Source organism: Lepidochelys kempii, chromosome 12 (genome assembly GCF_965140265.1).
Source record: "Lepidochelys kempii isolate rLepKem1 chromosome 12, rLepKem1.hap2, whole genome shotgun sequence".
In the NCBI taxonomy this organism is placed as follows: Eukaryota; Metazoa; Chordata; order Testudines; family Cheloniidae; genus Lepidochelys; species Lepidochelys kempii.
The window spans coordinates 13,416,948-13,435,585 of record NC_133267.1 but is presented as its reverse complement, the minus strand read 5'-3'; the positions used below and the strand labels follow the sequence as shown (position 1 = coordinate 13,435,585).

General features: G+C 38.5%; 1 protein-coding gene across 14 annotated transcripts in view; it reads right to left on the bottom strand.

Annotated features, from left to right (window-relative positions):
- The window catches only part of RPGRIP1L (RPGRIP1 like), a 142,070-nt gene that overhangs the window by 113,482 nt on the left and 9,950 nt on the right, over positions 1 to 18,638 (bottom strand). For all 14 annotated transcript variants that reach the window (XM_073307595.1, XM_073307597.1, XM_073307594.1 and 11 more), the window contains 3 exons: positions 14,935 to 15,233; positions 11,670 to 11,769; positions 9,388 to 9,531 (listed from right to left, as the gene is read on the bottom strand). In XM_073307595.1, coding sequence (XP_073163696.1) covers positions 9,388 to 9,531; positions 11,670 to 11,769; positions 14,935 to 15,233 — 543 coding nt within the window. The remainder of the gene's footprint in view (positions 1 to 9,387; positions 9,532 to 11,669; positions 11,770 to 14,934; positions 15,234 to 18,638) is intronic.

The window sequence follows — 18,638 nt, the reverse complement described above, 5'->3', positions numbered from 1 at the left end:
TAAACAGTGAGGTGGTGAAGTTTGCAGAAGATACTAAACTGCTCAAGATAGTTAGGACCAAAGCAGACTGTGAAGAACTTCAAAAAGCTCTCACAAAACTAAGTGATTGGGCAACAAAATGGCAAATGAAATTTAATGTGGATAAACGTAAAGTAATGCACATTGGAAAAAATAACCCCAATTATACATACAATATGATGGGGGCTAATTTAGCTACAACTAATCAGGAGAAAGATCTTGGAGTCATCATGGATAGTTCTCTGAAGACGTCCACGCAGCGTGCAGCGGCAGTCAAAAAAGCAAACGGGATGTTAGGAATCATTAAAAAGGGGATAGAGAATAAGACGGAGAATATCTTACTGCTCTTATATAAATCCATGGTATGCTCACATCCTGAATACTTCGTACAGCTGTGGTCTCAAAAAAGATATACTGGCATCACCTCATCTCAAAAAAGATATACTGGCATTAGAAAAGGTTCAGAAAAGGGCAACTAAAATGATTAGGGGTTTGGAACGGGTCCCATATGAGGAGAGATTAAAGAGGCTAGGACTTTTCAGCTTGGAAAAGAAGAGACTAAGGGGGGATACGATAGAGGTGTATAAAATCATGAGTGGTGTGGAGAAAGTGAATAAGGAAAAGTTATTTACTTGTTCCCATAATATAAGAACTAGGGGCCACCAAATGAAATTAATGGTTAGCAGGTTTAAAACAAATAAAAGGAAGTTCTTCTTCACTCAGCGCACAGTCAACCTATGGAACTCCTTGCCTGAGGAGTTTGTGAAGGCTAGGACTATAACAGGGTTTAAAAGAGAACTGGATAAATTCATGAAGGTTAAGTCCATTGATGGCTATTAGCCAGGATGGGTTAGGAATGGTGTCCCTAGCCTTTGTTTGTCAGAGGGCGGAGATGGATGGCAGGAGAGAGATCATTAGATCACCTGTTACGTTCACTCCCTCTGGGGCACCTGGCATTGGCCACTGTCGGAAGACAGGATACTGGCCTGGATGGACCTTTGGTCTGAGCCAGGATGGCCATTCTTATGTTCTTATGTGGTGGAATCTCCTTCCTTAGAGGTTTTTAAGGTCAGGCTTGACAAAGCCCTGGCTGGGATGATTTACTTGGGGATTGGTCCTGCTTTGAGCAGAGGGTTGGACTAGACAACCTCCCGAGGTTTCTTCCAACCCTGATATTCTATGATTCTATGATTATTTTTTGCATATATTTCAAGCTCAACAAAAAGAAACCCCTGAACAGCTTTTTACAAATACAAAATAGAGTGACATAAAAATCAGACTATAGCAATAGTCCAATAGTCTATCACAGACTATTAGAAAAATTGTCACAATGCCATGCTGGAAACAGAAAATGGACTACGAAGCTTACACATCTGTAAACCAGCTGAGGACTTGAAATACTTACTCTTATTCTTTAAAATATTGAAGTTCATTGTGTTTTGGTATTGCCCAGTAAATTGTCCTTACACAAATGATAAACAAGCTCATGAACCTGGGATCTTCCCCAAGAAACAACCTAACAAAATGCTAAAATAATCACGTGTCCAAAACATGTTATCTATATAAAGTTGTAGTGCATATAAAGAGCAGCATTGTCTCTTACTAGCTATTTAAAAGCTAATGTAGTGGCACATTTTTATTAATCTTGTTTCACCAAACAACACTGATCCCTTCAAACGCTTTTTACAGGAGTTGTTTGTTTTTTTTTTAAGTTAATGAAAGGAGCAGATGATAGTGGGATTTATGATGTGCAGATGTAACTCCAATGGCTCTGGACAATCCAAATTAACCATTATCTTCAACAGTGACAAACAGTATTTGATTTGAATGGTTTTGCCAATGCTTATTAACACACCAACCCTTCAAAATCAGGAAAAATTTATTAGAATTGAGTTTAGTTTTGACAATTCTGACAATATCTAACTACATATAGTTGCTAGCTACTGAAAGTAAATGACACTTATTTTTAAGTAATGTATGGATTTTAATATATATTTTCTCAAATATTTACAAAGGCAAGGGCATCAAGCTTTTCCTCTCAGACATGCAACATTTTCATGTTAATCCTATTAAATGGCTGTGTTCTGGCTGATCAGGTACATGGGTGAACACCTGAAAGCCTGCTGGCAGTGGTGGGAACACATAGCAGAAGCTGCCTTTCCTATTTTGCTTCTCCTATAAAACCATGGAGAGATATCTCCTCAGGTCTTCCACAACTTACATCACAGAGCAGCAGCTGAAGAGACAGTGGTCCATACGAATAGTGTATGTATATATACTTAAGTGGTCATCTGGACAAAGCACAGTACCTCATCCCAATTATTCTGTCTCTGAGCAGAAATAGTTTATGCAAAGGGATCATAAGTCTAATATGAAGCAGAATATGAGCACATATTAATGCTGTATTTTCCCTTTATAGCCAAAATTTGGTCCAAAATAACTTGCTCTGTCCCCTCCCTCTCCTCGTCTCCCAAAAAAGTTCCAGGTGAGAATAAAGAAAGTTCATTTAATATTATGGGCTTACTTTTTTCTCATTTGCATATCAATTACACCAGTGAAATTTAATCAGGAATGGCTCCATTGTAGTTACATTAATGTCACTGAAATCTGCAAACTATCAAATGTAACAACACTGAGACAGCAGTCAATGGATATTTCTTGAAGACAGCTCCTATTGCCATATCAAGTAAGAAAACAGCTCTCAACTCTTTCCATATGGTTAGCCCATGTTCAAACAGAAAACAACTTTCAGGAGCTCTTCCCTCTCTATTCAGAGGTAAAGAAAGAGAAAATAAGAGAACTGGCCAATATTTTTCAGTAGAACAGGATCAGTCTCCCATCAATGCCCCAGGAATTAATTCAGGTTAACTTTAATCATGGAAGTAAAAAAAAAATATCATCACCACAGTGTATACTTTTGTCATTTCTCCAAACACATTTGAAATGACAAAACTATATACTGCCTTAAGTCATGTCCATTAGTCCATTAACACTTTTAATAGGCAAAAAGAAAAGGAGTACTTGTGGCACCTCAGTGACTAACAAATTTATTTGAGCATAAGCTTTCATGAGCTACAGCTCACTTAATCGGATGCATGCAGTGGAAAATACAGTCGGGAGATTTATATACACAGAGAACATGAAACAATGGGTGTTACCATACACACTGTAACAAGAGTGATCAGGTAAGGTGAGCTATTACCAGCAGGAGAGCAGGGGGGAAAAAACCTTTTGTAGTTATGATCAAGGTAGGCCATTTCCAGCAGTTGACAAGAACGTGTGAGGAACAGTGTGTGTGTGTGGGGGGGGGGGGGGGAAATAAACATGGGGAAATAGTTTTACTGTGTGCAATGACACATCCACTCCCAGTCATTATTCAAGCCTAAGTTAATTGTATCCGGTTTGCAAATTAATTCCAATTCAGCAGTCTCTCGTTGGAGCCTGTTTTTGAAGTTTTTTTTGTTGAAGAATTGCCACTTTTAGGTCTGTAATCGAGTGACCAAAGAGATTGAAGTGTTCTCCGACTGGTTTTTGAATGTTATAATTCTTGACGTCTGAATTGTGTCCATTTATTCTTTTACATAGAGACTGTCCGGTTTGGCCAGTGTACATGGCAGAGGTGCATTGCTGGTACATGATGGCATATATCACGTTGGTAGATGTGCAGGTGAACGAGCCTCTGATAGTGTGGCTGATGTGATTAGGCCCTATGATGGTGTCCCCTGAATAGATATGTGGGCACAGTTGGCAATGGGCTTTGTTGCAAGGATAGATTCCTGGGTTAGTGGTTTTGTTGTGTGGTGTGTGGTTGCTGGTGAGTATTTGCTTCAGGTTGGGGGGCTGTCTGAAAGCAAGGACTGGCCTGTCTCCCAAGATCTGTGAGAGTGATGGGTTGTCCTTCAGGATAGGTTATACATCCTGGATGATGTGTTGGAGAGGTTTTAGTTGGGGGCTGAATGTGATGGCTAGTGGCATTCCGTTATTTTCTTTTTTGGGCCTGTCCTCTAGTAGGTAACTTCTGGGTACTCTTCTGGCTCTGTCAATCTGTTTCTTCACTTCAGCAGGTGGGTACTGTAGTTGTAAGAACGCTTGATAGAGATCTTGTAGGTGTTTGTCTGTCTGAGGGGTTGGAGCAAATGCGGTTGTATCGCATTTGCTCCAACCTCTACAGCAAACAGGGAAAGATTAAGAATGAGCTCTCAAAACTGGATACTCTCATAAAAAGCCAACCTTCCACACAAACTTCCTCGTGGCTGGACTTTACAAAAACTATACAAGCCATTTACAACACACACTTTGCTTCTCTACAAAAGAAAAAGGACACTAAATTATCTAAACTTCTACATGCCACAAGGGGCCACAACAGTGGTTCCCTTAGCCCACCCAGCAATATTGTCAATCTGTCCAACTATACTCTTAGCCCAGCAGAAGAATCTGCCTCTCCTTCTGTCCCTCCACCCCCACAAACAGTTCTGTGGTGACCTAGAATCCTATTTTTGATGTCTCCGACTCAAGGAATATTTCCAACACACCTCTGAACAACATGCTAACCCACAGAGACCTTCCTACCAAGACTACAAAAAAGAAGCATTCTGGGTGGACTCCTCCTGAAGGTCAAAACAACAGACTGGACTTCTACATAGAGCGCTTCTGCCGACGTGCATGGGCTGAAATTGTGGAAAAGCAGCATCACTTGCCCCTTAACCTCAGCCGTGCAGAACACAATGCCATCCACAGCCTCAGAAACAACTCTGACATCATAATCAAAAAGGCTGACAAATGAGGTGCTGTCATCATCATGAATAAGTCGGAATATGAACAAGAGGCTGCTAGGCAGCCCTCCAACACCACTTTCTACAAGCCATTACCCCTCTGTTCCTACTGTGGGTTACCAAAAGAAACTACACCATCTATGTCCACATATCTATTCAGGGGACACCATCATAGGGCCTAAACACATCAACCACACTATCAGAGGCTCGTTCACCTGCACATCTACCAACGTGATATATGCCATCATGTGCCAGCAATGCCCCTCTGCCATGTACACTGGCCAAACTGGACAGTCTACATAAAAGAATAAATGGACACAAATCAGATGTCAAGAATTATAACATTCAAAAACCAGTCGGAGAACACTTCAATCTCTTTGGTCACTCGATTACAGATCTAAAAGTGGCAATTCTTCAACAAAAAAAAACTTCAAAAACAGGCTCCAACGAGAGACTGCTGAATTGGAATTAATTTGCAAACTGGATACAATTAACTTAGGCTTGAATAACGACTGGGAGTGGATGTGTCATTACACAAAGTAAAACTATTTCCCCATCTTTATTCCCCCCCTCTCCCTCCACAGTTCCTCACACATTCTTGTCAACTGCTGGAAATGGCCCACCTTGATCATGAGTACAAAAGCTTTTTTCCTCCCCGCTCTCCTGCTGGTTATAGCTCACCTTACCTGATCACTCTTGTTACAGTGTGTATGGTAACACCCATTGTTTCATGTTCTCTGTGTATATAAATCTCCCGACTGTATTTTCCACTGCATGCATCCGATTAAGTGAGCTGTAGCTCACGAAAGCTTATGCTCAAATAAATTTGTTAGTCTCTAAGGTGCCACAAGTACTCCTTTTCTTTTTGCGGATACAGACTAACACAGCTGCTACTCTGAAACTTTTAATAGAGTTTTTGTTTTGTACCTCTTATTTCTTTTAATGGTGGTCAAATAAAAAAAAAGCAATCATTTACTCTTAAGTATCACATTAGTGTCATTATTAGATGTTTATACAAGAGAAATTAGAACTGTTTCAATTCACATATCAAATTATATATTAACCATTTCAATTTAGAACTATACACATAGAAATCAGGACAACATGCATCTTTGTGTGCACATTTACATTTCTGCTTTTAGTCCAACTCAGTTTTTTCATGTGGAAATAGGGATTTGGATGTGTGCGAAGTTAAATAAATACCTATCCAACAATCAGCAAATCTCTGATCTGCAGACACACGAACAAGCGTGAGCATGAGAAGTCAGGCGTGAGAAGTCAGATGGAAACGTGAGTACAAGTTTATGTTTGCAGTGGGTCTTATTTGGCAAAGTTTTACTCATGTGTAGTTCTACTGAATCCCCAATGCTGTATTAAGTCTACCATGTCTGGTCCTTCTAATCTGGGAATGGAACTGCTACAATGCAAACACTGTAATCAAGAAAATTTAATGTACTATTCTCCTAAATCTGTGTTTTCAATAGGCCTGATCCTGAAGTTCTGTTGCAAAAAAAATGCTATTATATATACAAAATACACTATTTTTCTATACTGAGAGATGAAAGATGAAGGGCATTGTCAAGTATCTGTTTCACAAATGCACTTCTGAGCGGCTTCAAAATATGTTTTTGGAAAATACCAAGAGCAATTAAGTTACTTGAAGGACTAGCTGCTTGCAAAAATGTAATTGTTCAGAATAAAAGCATTTTGGCTTGAGCACTATGTTCTGTAGAAATCATCCAACCATGAAGTAATTATATTCTGTCCATCTCTAAATTAAATACAACCAAACTAAATTAAATTAAATGTTATGTTTAAAAAATGTAACCAGCCTGATATCCTATGTGCCAAGTTTCTCAAAGTAATATGCCCCTATTTAAAAAACAAAACTTCTAATGGAAAATTATAAGAAACACAGTATCTGCAGCTGTACTAGTGAATGCTGCAATAGTCCCCTCAATGCATAGTCTAACCCAGTGGTTCTCAAACTTTTGCACTGGTGACCCCTTTCAGATAGCAAGCCTCTGAGTGCGGCCCCTCTTATAAATTAAAATCACTTTTAATTATATTTAACACCATTATAAATGTTGGAGGCAAAGGGGGGTTTGGGCTGGAGGCTTACAGCTCACGACCCCCATGTAATAACCCCGTGACCCCCCTGAGGCGTCCCGAACCCCAGTTTGAGAACCCCTGGTCTAACCCACTTGGACAGACACTAGTTTATGTTCTGTGTTGTGCCTGTTTTGAAGTGCAGCATAGAAAATCTAAGTGCAGGATGGGGTGGAACTGCGAGGTCAAAGTGGCTTTGAGCCACCTTTGTGATTCTTGGATTTCAGGCTGCTTTGGGCTTGGGGTGGTCCCCAGTACACTTAATTTTTTACTTTTTATATCCATGTGCATGTGATTTCACAGTGAACTCTTTTTTATTTACTGTAGCACCTCCTTTACAAATAGGGAAATTACATACATTATATTGTTTACTTTTTATATTGAATTTGGTTTAAAAACCACAGACACATGGGCTGCAAGGACACAAGAGTTTTGCTAACAAAAGATTATGTGGAACATATGCAAAAATCACATCTGAGTGTTCTAGGGGCCACAACAACAGGAAAAAAACATGATTTTAATAAAAGGGTGTTTTAGTTCCTATTTCATGCCAATTACAGGCTTGGGATGACTAAAAGCTTATGCCAAGTTGATGACAAACCAAACTGGTTGATTAAACAACAACTGCAAGGAATTTCAATTATATTTTCTGTAAACATTATGTGCCATAAATGTCAGGAACTACTAGTATATAGATTTCTAACATTTCAGGGCCAGGTTTTAAATAAGGAATCAGATATCTAGGAAATACTTCCAGAATTTCAAACCTGAGCTTATGCAGACAGGAATGGAAACCTACAAATAACAGTGTTACTGGTACCTGTACAGTCATTTTATTAATGTAAATAACTATAGATTTACAGTACTATTATAGATTGCATATATTTAGAATCTCTAAAGTTAAGGTAAAATATATACATAATACATACAGATTTTTTTCTAAGTGGAAGTATTGCTAATACCCTTTTAAACTATTCACGTTATGTTTTAAAAGAAAGACGTTCTAGACTGAGATCAATTATGATATGCTAAATAATTCAGCATCAACATTTATTAAATATGTAGTGCTACTGATGCGTACAGACACATAAGCCAAGGTTCCTGCCCAGAACGATGTATGGTATAATTAAGGGCCTAATTTGCCAGTATTAAGTCTGCAGAAACTTCCATTGAAGTCAACTGGATTTTCGCCTGCATGAAATAGAATAGTGAGCCCTAAATTAAACTATAATGAAAAGTAGCAATAGATAATGGGTGTGAGTTAAGATTGAGGAGGAAGACACAAGATGACAAAAGGAGAGCAAAGTGCTGTTGAGTGTAGCTGTAACAAGATCAGGCCACTCAATAGACCTGTCCTGTCTAACTCTTAAAAAGATACAGAGCTGGCAGAGAGATTTCTTGCGTCAATTCAGTTCTAAAAGTCAAAATATTAACTTTAAACAAAAAGAGAGATGTAAGTCATTAGGAAAGTCAGGAAGAAGATAAAAAATAAGCACAGAAGTAGAACTGGATGAGAATAAGGGAAATTAGAAACAAAAATGTGGTGAGAAAAAATAATGCAAAGGAGAAAAGAAAATGTTGAGGGTAGAGAATAACAGAACAAAAAAGAAGGACAGATGATGAGGATAAAAGAAGAAAGGGAAAGATAAGAAAAGTGAGGAATTAGGAAAAGTAGAAGGAGAAATATATAGGAATAAAAACAAGAAGAGAAGTCAGGGAAAAAAATGAGAGGTAGCAAAGAGGAGGAAAGAATACAACAGTCTTCAGTTTCTTCCCCTGCATACCTATAGAGGGCATTCTGCTGTATGCATTTAAACATCTGTGCATGTCATCATTTTATTGCATTTAACAGCTTCATGTTCATTTGACTGAGATCATCATATGTGTGAACAGGGCTGGCTCTAAAACAAATGGCTCCCCAGGTAAGGAGCATCTTCGGTGCCCCCTCCCTCCCTTTTAACAAAAGTTTGTTAAACTTTTGAATACCTAATTTTTTATTGCATTTGCAGCCCATTTCACATCTTTGATTCATGATTTGCATGCATGATTTATTCCGGTCATATAAGATGATAAATTACAAAATAGGACTTGTAAAACATTTTACTTCAAGCATTCTATTTTCCCTTTTGTCGCTAACAACAAAAACAGCATTCCAAGCCCAGTGCCTCCCAAGCCCGGCACTCCAGGAGATTGCCTGCCCCTATATCTGGCCTAGTGTGTAAACTTAGGGTCAGGGCCTACCTTCAGCATACTAACTGGCCAGGGTCAGGCAGGACAAGGCTTTACTTGAATGCCTTAGTACTCAGCATTACCACACAAAGAAATAAGCACAACAAACTTCATTTGTTTCTAGAATCATTATCTAAATGTCCTGTACTGTTTTGAGAAATATGGAGGATATATGAATTAGGACATAATTAGCTTCACCCTAATACATATAGAAGGCTTTATGGCTTTGTAATATGGAAGCTTCCATTTTTCAGAATACCTTTGCCCTGTTGCTTTTTGCTCTTTCAGTTGCAGAACGGATTCTTCAAACTCTTTTTCCTTCTTCCTTAGCTGATTCCTTAGCACTTCTCCAGTGTGCTCCAATTCTTCAATCTGTCCCTTTTGTGACTCAATCATGTTTTCCCTGCAAGTTAACAAAGCAGCTTGTGTTTAGAGGTTTTTTATAAGACCTACATGCACACTTAGTTCATGTAGGGGGATGCAAATAGTCCAAAAAAAAATTAGATGATCAAATATTAGCCACATTTTCAATTACAATAGCTAAACCCTTCATAACATCTTTAAAACAGCATATCGTAGATGGCTTAAATTAAGTTAATTTGTTTAGCATAAGCTATTATGTCATATCACATCTGATTTATTTACATGACATATTAAGTGTGTCCTATTCTTAATTTTCTGCTGCCAGAATGTTTGGGGGCAGGAAAACTTCACCTCCAGGCATGAGAAGATTAACAAATCCTCAATGGACTAAAAGAGGGAACTCCATTTTTAAACTTTTATTTTGGGTTATGTGGTGGTGTGCACTGCAATTTAGGCAATCTGCATCAAAATTACTAACTTTTACAAGTAGTGGAATTTATTCTGATGCAGTGATATTTCAGGTGAATTCCACCCAGATCTGGGTTTGCCCTGAAAGATGAGCAGATCAGCACATCATATTAATCAAAAAATGGTATATTGGTAACTTTGAGAATCATCTTAATAGACAAATGACCAGATCTGGAATGTTTCTTGGCAAAGTAACCTCATATTTTTTCCATTGCAATTATAGAGGTAGTATTCAGTGTGGCTACCTTGTATGTCTTTATTAATAGTCTCTTTCACTATACAATTTTTTGTATGTTAGATACAGTTGCTAGCTATTAACTCTAGTAAATATATATGTTGCATCTTGAGAAAACTATGCTTACCATTCACTCCAAGAGGTAAGGTACATTTACTGCATATTTTACTCAGTGAAAATTATTATGTATTGTATTTTGAAATCACCCCTTTAACTGTTCACCAGGGACCAAATTCAGGGGTCATATCAACAGTATTCTAAACTCCTTTAAGTGGGTGGAATTTACACCCAAGGGACAATTTAGTTTATGCCTATATTGAAAATTTAGCCCTTTTGGGTCCTCAAATAAATCTGACTTGGATAAATGTTACTGACAAATGTTTTTTGCCATACGCAAAAAATGGACTTAGGAAAAGCCAGACCTCAGAAAACTAGAATAGGTACTGATAAGTTTTAGGGCAGAAAAATACTATAACAGAGTCCTGTAACTTTAAGTTAGAAATTAACTACTTTTGCTACGTTTCCCCTCCCCACCACACCCTTGGATAACACAGCCCTCAGAGCAGGGATGTGCCAGAGGTTCTCTGTGCTCCAAGTCTAACTTACAATGCATGCCAATTGAATTGAAGAGCAGCTTGGAACCTAGGAAATGCAAAGATGACTCACGGTGTGTCTACAGAGCAACTAGACAACCATGGCTGGCGAGGTGGGAGAGTCCCTGAGCCCGGAATTCTACACAGCAAAGAAACAGCACTGCAGCCCAAGCCCAAGCCTGCTGGCATGGGCCAGTCGCAGGTTTTTCTTTGCTGTGTAGACATATCCTTAAAGCCAGCTTTGCCACCCCCATTCTCTGGGCTGCACCGTCCAAGACGCACAGTACAGAATCTGGCCCACTCGCTTGGACTAGGAATCTTCACAGTTCATCAGTTAAGTAACATCTAAGTTAGGTCACCACTTTGATGGGAGATCTCTAGACTAAAATCCAGGTGCTTCAAGAAGTGTGTTGGTAATAATTTCATAGGTAGCTTTCTTCCTTCTGTCAGTGTTAACCCAATAGCCTAGCATGGGGATAGGGGACACTGTGCTTGCAAGAAGTGCTGGTTTTTGAACGAAACATAAGTTAGAAATTAACTGCTCTGGCCACTAAGAGTCATAAAAAGATTCCAAGGCAAATTTTGCATGAGTAAGGGTGTTAAAACCTGACCAAATTCCAACTAGAGTACATACATTTTACTCTATTAAATTTATCTGCCCAATGCAATTTGATAAGGGATCCTTATACTTTCTATTTCTAAATCTCTCGTGCAGTGTTGCTGATGCCAGTACAATCAATGCCAGATCCTAAGGCCCCATGTTTTGTTGGAGTGGAAGCCCTGTAAGACACTTTGATGGTTGCAAAATGTGTTTTTTCTCACTAATATCACATATACTAATAATTGTATATTATAGAAAATTAAGAAATACAAATATCATACAAATTTCTTATCTCAGCCCTTGCTTCTTCAAGCAAACTATGTCCGTATCTTGGGAGCATGGGTTGGGGGGATCTCAGTTCTACATCCTGAAATCTCATTCCTAGAAATAAAGAAAACAGAGAGGCATATTTCTGACACTGAAGTTCATGAAAAAGATATTTAACATAAGGGAAAAAATCCTTACACAATATAAATATCTGTACTTATTATATAGATATCATAAAGGGTATTTTTATATCAAATACACAACAGAATGCTATGTATAAATTCAGAATACACACCACACAGTTCAGGTATCAAAATTCCAGTATGGACAAAACAGCATGCATGGTTACAGGGAAATGTTATCAATAGGCTTTGATATGGGTTAGAAGGAGGTATTTATTGTAATTTGACAAGCAAAGAACATAAATACCAGCTTCAGTGCAGGAAGACTGAACAGTAATGATAATTTAAAAAATGGTTACTGCCTAGCAACTATTCTTGTTCTCTGATTGGACTAACTCTATGGAGCCATACTGGAGGAGTCATGTACCTAGTTTAGCAGTCACAGGACCATGATTAGTAGTTTGTACCACTGAAAGGCGCTAGCTAGATGTAACCTCCCTGAAGAGCTCTGCTAGGCTAGTTGAACAGACCTCCCAAATCCAACATCTAATCTTATTGCAGCATCAAGAGATTAGTGATTTGCTAATGCGTGAACTGAACTCAATACATCAGCTTTTCAGACTTCAGACAAGAGCACACTGAAGATACATGTCACTGAGGCTGCCGTCCCTCTAGATGAGTGAGTTGTGAGATGTTCAATATACAGGAACACCAACAAGCTCATAAAATGAACTAAATGCACAGTCTTTTAGACATTCCCTAAAAGAAAGGATTTATAAAAGTGCAGACTCCTGTCAGGCCTAACATTCACAAATAAATTCTCATTGTGCTTTCTAGCCTAGACCTACCAAGCTTTCGATAAGAGAGACTTGGCTGGATGAGATCTCGGAACTTGTCCTCAGGTAAGCAAGCAAGCTACATCTTATGTAGAATCTAGGATGGCCCCTCTGAAAGTCAGAACCTGAATTCGGATTGAGATGGTTTCTCCTTGTTTACTCTCAGATAGAGATATTAGGCAATTTCCTGCAGTATGTTTGGGAGACCTTACTGTATTTTTATGTATCATTGAGGGCAAGGGATTGTACAGCATTCCAGGAACTAAGGATAGTGGGAGGTGATTAGGCAAATTCACTTTTAGCCTGAGTTTAAACTGACTCAGAGTCATGTTTCTGATCCAGCAAACAAAAAGAACCTTCCGTTCGGGGGGGAGTGTTAGGGTTAGGGAGAAGAGGCAGGAGGTGAGAAATCCTTAGAGACGGGTTGGAAGGACCTGCCAGAGCCTAAGAGTGAGTTGGAATGACCTCTGGTAAGCCTTATAGCATGGGTGTAGGGTCTTTGTTTTTAATATGTTTTCTCAGTAATGCTTTCAACTTAAAAATAAATGTGCCTGCTTAAAAAGGGCTCTGTGGTAACTTGTAATGTGGGCAATTATGCTGTTTGTAGCCTCTGAGGAGAAAGCAGGGCAAGCCTGCTTAGGCAGTCTGATTTGCTGGGGAACAATGCTGCCTGGAAAAACCACAGTCAGGAGGGAGAGAGACATGGGTTTCTGCCCATGAGAGGTCACAGTTGAGGAGCTGGGAGCCTAGAGTGGGTGTCCTTACTGGACCAGAGATGGGGAATACAGATGCAGTTACCCTGAATTGTGACTTCTCTCACAATATGTGAGCTATCTTGCTGTTTTTATACACCCAGCTGTTGGATGTATGTCTTAAGTAAATTGTGCTTGCCCCTAGGTGACCACTGCTACTCAAATTAGATTCTGTAGACATATGGCCAGCCATGCAACTCCTACAGTAGGGCTCTGCAGAGGCAATAATAATAATAATAATAATAATAAGAATACTTTTTTTTTTTGCAATAAAATAAATCTTTGTAAGATTGCCAAGCAGGAGAACAGAATATCACAATCTTTCCACAAAGTGCATGTATGCCAATTTTAGCTGCCATGGTTGTATTTTCTCACCCATAAGACTAAAACGTACAAATGCAAATAAAGCAAAAACTAGGGCTCCTTTCATATCCCAAAATGCTTTACACAGAAAGAAAAAGGAGTTACTGTAGTCAAACTGATAGTGCTACAATTAGATATGCAAATACAGCAGGCAATGCTCACCTCTGCCTTGGAGAACAAAATATTAGCCAAGACACTAGGGTTATCACTTTTTTTCTTTTTTTAAAGACAAGGCAGCAATCTTTAACTGCAACACAGAGAGACATGAAACAAATAGAAAGAATCTCTGCTTAACAATATATCTGAAAGAATTTTGCAAGAATAGGTCTAAGCTACAATAGTTTGCTCTTCCAAGCTGAAGACCATTTATAGTGTGTCATAGAGCATTCCTAGTTTTCTGTCCTTGCACCACATTTAACTACAGTATTGTAGAGGCAGACTAATTGAAATGTCTAATTGTAATTCATGATATCACAAAAGGCTGAAAGAACACAGTTATTAGGTATTAAAAATTTCACACTATATAAACATTAGGAGAGTAAAATGCAAAAGCTTATTACTTTTCATTGCCTGTCTAAAAGTGTCAGAATTACTTTATTTTTGGCAGGTCAAAGTGTCATAGTAACTAATAATCTCAATGTGCTTTCCCAGCTGAATGAATGTTTGCAAGAGTATGGGATATTCTCTTTATGGAGAAACTGAAAATTTGAAAGAAAAAAAAAAAAAAAAAAAAGGACAAATACGCAATGTACCTGACCATGAGTCTGACACAAAACTCATAGAAGTTAATGGGGAGTCTCCAGCTGATTCAATGGGTTTTGGATCAGGCCCCATGACTATTTTTTACAAGTTATTTGGATAGATACAATAAACTATCCAAACACAAATCCCTTCACAAACTTTCTCCTTATAAAAATGTAACATATATAATTGAACTCTCTTATATAATTTAATTACCTCATATACAAGATTGAAAATGAGTGCCCAATTCTACTCCTCTTGTAGTCAATGGAAAGTCTTGAATGTAAAAACCTGCATTAACGATGATTCTATCTCAACATATAACTTCCAGAATCTACATATGTATAATTATTTTTCAAAGATTTGCAATGTTGTACACGCATGTATCAGAGAGTAGAGCCTAGACCCAATCAGGATATTGTCTATTAAAAAGTTATTAGCACATAATCTCAATTTTAATTATACCTTTCCTTGTGCGCTCTGGGATGGCGACAGCCTCGTTCACTTTTCTGAGACCAGTGTTAATGCGAGATTGAACATAGCTGTATGGAGTGTGCCGATGGCCTTGAACTTGGAGCTGCTGTTTGGTTGAAATGAGTCTCTTGCGGATGCCTTCATTTTGTTTCTCAAGCTCACAAACTTTCTCTTGCAGCTGCTCAATCATTTCTTCAAGCTCCACATCCTGGCCCAACCGCTTGGGGCCACCACCAATCTGCTCAGATCTTTTCTTGTCATTAACAAGCCGAATTAACTTGGTGGCCATTCTGTGGAAATAATAAAAAGATGAAAAAGAATGTGAAAAGTCAGCATAAAAACCATTGTGTTGAAAAGAACATAATCACTGTGAAGTCTTCAGCGTAAAACCTGAATAATAAATTGCAGGTTTTGATACAACTATTACTGCCTGTGAAGAAACCTTTGAAGATAATTGAAACCACTGGGCAGCAATCTGCTTTATAGCACTGACAAATAACAGTTTCCTAAGGCTTATCATTTAAGGTTAGTAAAGAGAGGACACATATTTAGTCCATATGCTCCTTAAATATAATTTTTAATGCATGACCTTATAGAGGAACTCTGCATTCTGTTAAGTACAGATACAGATTGGGGATGTGGTGGGGCAATGTATAAAAACTACAGTTCCACAAAACATTAAACTATTGAACACATGCTAATAATATGCAGCATTTCAGTGATGTATTGTTTCAACTTTCACTGTAGTATTTTAAACCACATTTCAGTTCTAAAAATGCTAAAGAGTGTAGGTGAGCATGCCTAGAAAGCTCCTCAGGAGAAAGAATCTTAATAGTTCATGTTGCCATGGTAAATTTTATATTCAGCATGTAGTACCAGTGTGCTAAGAGAAGTAATGATTAGCTGTGGGATATAATTAGATGCAGGAAGTGTGGTTTTCATCTGTCTTTAAAAGGATAAAAATTTTGCTTTTGGCATCTCAAGAGTTGTACCTTTGATTTCTTTTAGTTTTGATAAACATTGGTAAGCCAGAACAAAAGACAGAGAGGGCACATGGGAGTGATGTAATATGCAAGAACATAAAACATGCCCAGCAGTGAATACAAAAAACTTGGCATAGAAAGAAAGAAAAGGTGGCTTTGATGAGGGAGACAAGTTCAAGACTTTACAAAATTGGTCGCACATCTTTAAGAGCTGTATCTAGTTTATGGGGAATCTATTTTTGCAGAGGCCCAGACAGGAGATGGAAAACAAAGACACACTTCATTTGTTTAAAGGAGTTTGTTTTACTTAAGAATGGGTACAGACAGAAGCTTTTACTTAAAAGAACAAAAGTGAAACAACAAAAAATAATTCAGAATAGCTTTGGGATGTCACAGAACTGCCTGCAAGCAATTTTCTGATATATATATATTTCTACTGCATATTCAATCCATGCTTCTAGCTACAAGGACTCCAGCATTGGGAAGAAATTTGCAGCTGAATTGGTTAAGACTTCTTCCTCACACACAACAGAGACAATGTACCGAGGGTTTGATTTTTTATTTAAAATATCATTTAGTGCATCCACTGCATTATGACCCAGGTGGCCAATTACGGGCACACTGCGTGAGTTTAGGCAGTCCACAGTGCTTCTGTCATTGGTCTGAAACATAGAAAATTCCACACAAAAGGACATGTGATCCATCTGATCAAGTACCTGGCAGCAGTCATTACTGGGTGCTTCAGGGAAAGCTACAATGCAAATATGTAAAATAATGACCTGTACAGACTGAGCTAGATAGATCCTTTTTCATTCTGTCCCATACTACAAAAACAATAAAACACTTAAAGAGCTTAAAAGGTGGCATATTTAGATCTGATTAAAGATTTTTAAGATATTGAACAGCTACTCCTCCGTAGATATGAGGAAAACAGTTGAGAATGCGCCACTTTTAAAAGGATAAGTAAAGATGGAAAGACTTCAGGGAGGGTGAGGTAGGATAGAGAGCTGAACTGCTACATGTGGACTATCCAAAATGTGGGATGAAGTCTCCAGTCCCTGCTTGTGCCTCTACAACCTCTTTTTTCAACCTCGTGGATGTCTTTAGGATTTTTGTCCCCACACAACAACATAATGAAAGCCCCAATGGAGATGGGCTCCAAGATGTGCATGGCAGATGGGTACACCAATGCACAGATTCACAAAACCTCCTCCACCACACAGCTGCACTACATCCCATAGCGAAGAATGCAGGATTCACCCCAAACTGAGGGAGTGTGGACGGGTTACAATCTTCTATGTCATAAAAGTACTTTGTACATACAAACTAGACATAATTGACAGTATGCAAGAGGTGGTTTCTGTAAATCGGAGATTCCTAAATTGTGATCATTGGAACACCAGCAGCCCATGGTTGATCACACTGTGCTAGCTCTGCTCCTGGCTCCCAGCTGCTAAACTGAATTAAGAGAAGCTAAAAATCCACAAATGCTTTTCTAACAGTTTTACAGGTATCCAATTTCTGTAGTGGTCAAAAGATATATGTTTACAAATGAGAGGGGAAGTGATCTGTGCAATGACAAGCGAGAGGACAGGTGGTCCAAAAAACAATTTCTCTGTTAAGGTGTGGTCCACACTATAAAAATGTTTGAGAAACTCTGCTAGAGGATACATACCTAAACAGATGAGATCATCCATATCATCGTATGCAAATACAACTATATGAGAGCATGAAATGTCAGAAAAAAAATCTGAGTCATCTCGCTTCAAACAGAATCCAGAGTAGCTCCAATAGAGAAGATACTTGTTAAATGGGACTGAGAAATGGATGAGATGTTTTCATGAGCAAAATTCCATGTTTTAAAGTAACATGGAGCAAAGCACTTTAAACAAGGGAATATTGCAATACATTTTTATTTTTCTACTGAATATATCTGTTTAAAAGTACATGTTCAAAATGGAGGGTATGAGACAATTGTTTTCTCATAGCACAAATTAGCAATGTTATATAAAGTTTTTATATACACAAACACATACACTCCCACCCATCTCATACTTCTCCATTTGCTCTTTATTTAAGCCCTTTCGAGGCCTAATTCATTTACTTTTCTTCAGTCTATATCTTTCCTCTCTTCCTCCTACATTTTCTTCTCTCGCCTTGCATTTTCACATGTAAATAGCCTATTGCTCAATATTTATCTAGAAATCTATAAAACCCCCATCACTACAACATGTGGCACCAAATCTTTACTCCTTTCTATTCCTCTTGACCCTTCCCCCCGAACCAAACCTAGTACTTCTTAACTATGAAAAGATTTTTTAAAGGCAGCATGCACTGTCTCCTCCTCACTCTCTCCCCTTATCTTGAAAATGTTGATCCTTTTTCTTTTCTCCTTTCCACTCCTCCCTGCTCCTCCTTTTTGGTTTCCTCCATCTCTATTTCCTCAGAATTGAAGGATCTACAGGCCTACCATGCTTATGTCAGTAGGAGAGCAGTTCACGCCTGGGACCTGAAAAGGTAGTACTAGGACTCCTCCTATTTCAGGTGTCATGATCGGTCTCTGAGTAGAAATCAGCTCAGTGGAGTAAGATCAGAGAGGGGAATGTACATAACACAACATTGTGCTGCCAGATTTTCTGTGGGCCGTTTTAGGAGTACTAAGGATTTCACAGACCACTCTGAAAGGCTTTCTTACTCCTGTTTACACTATTT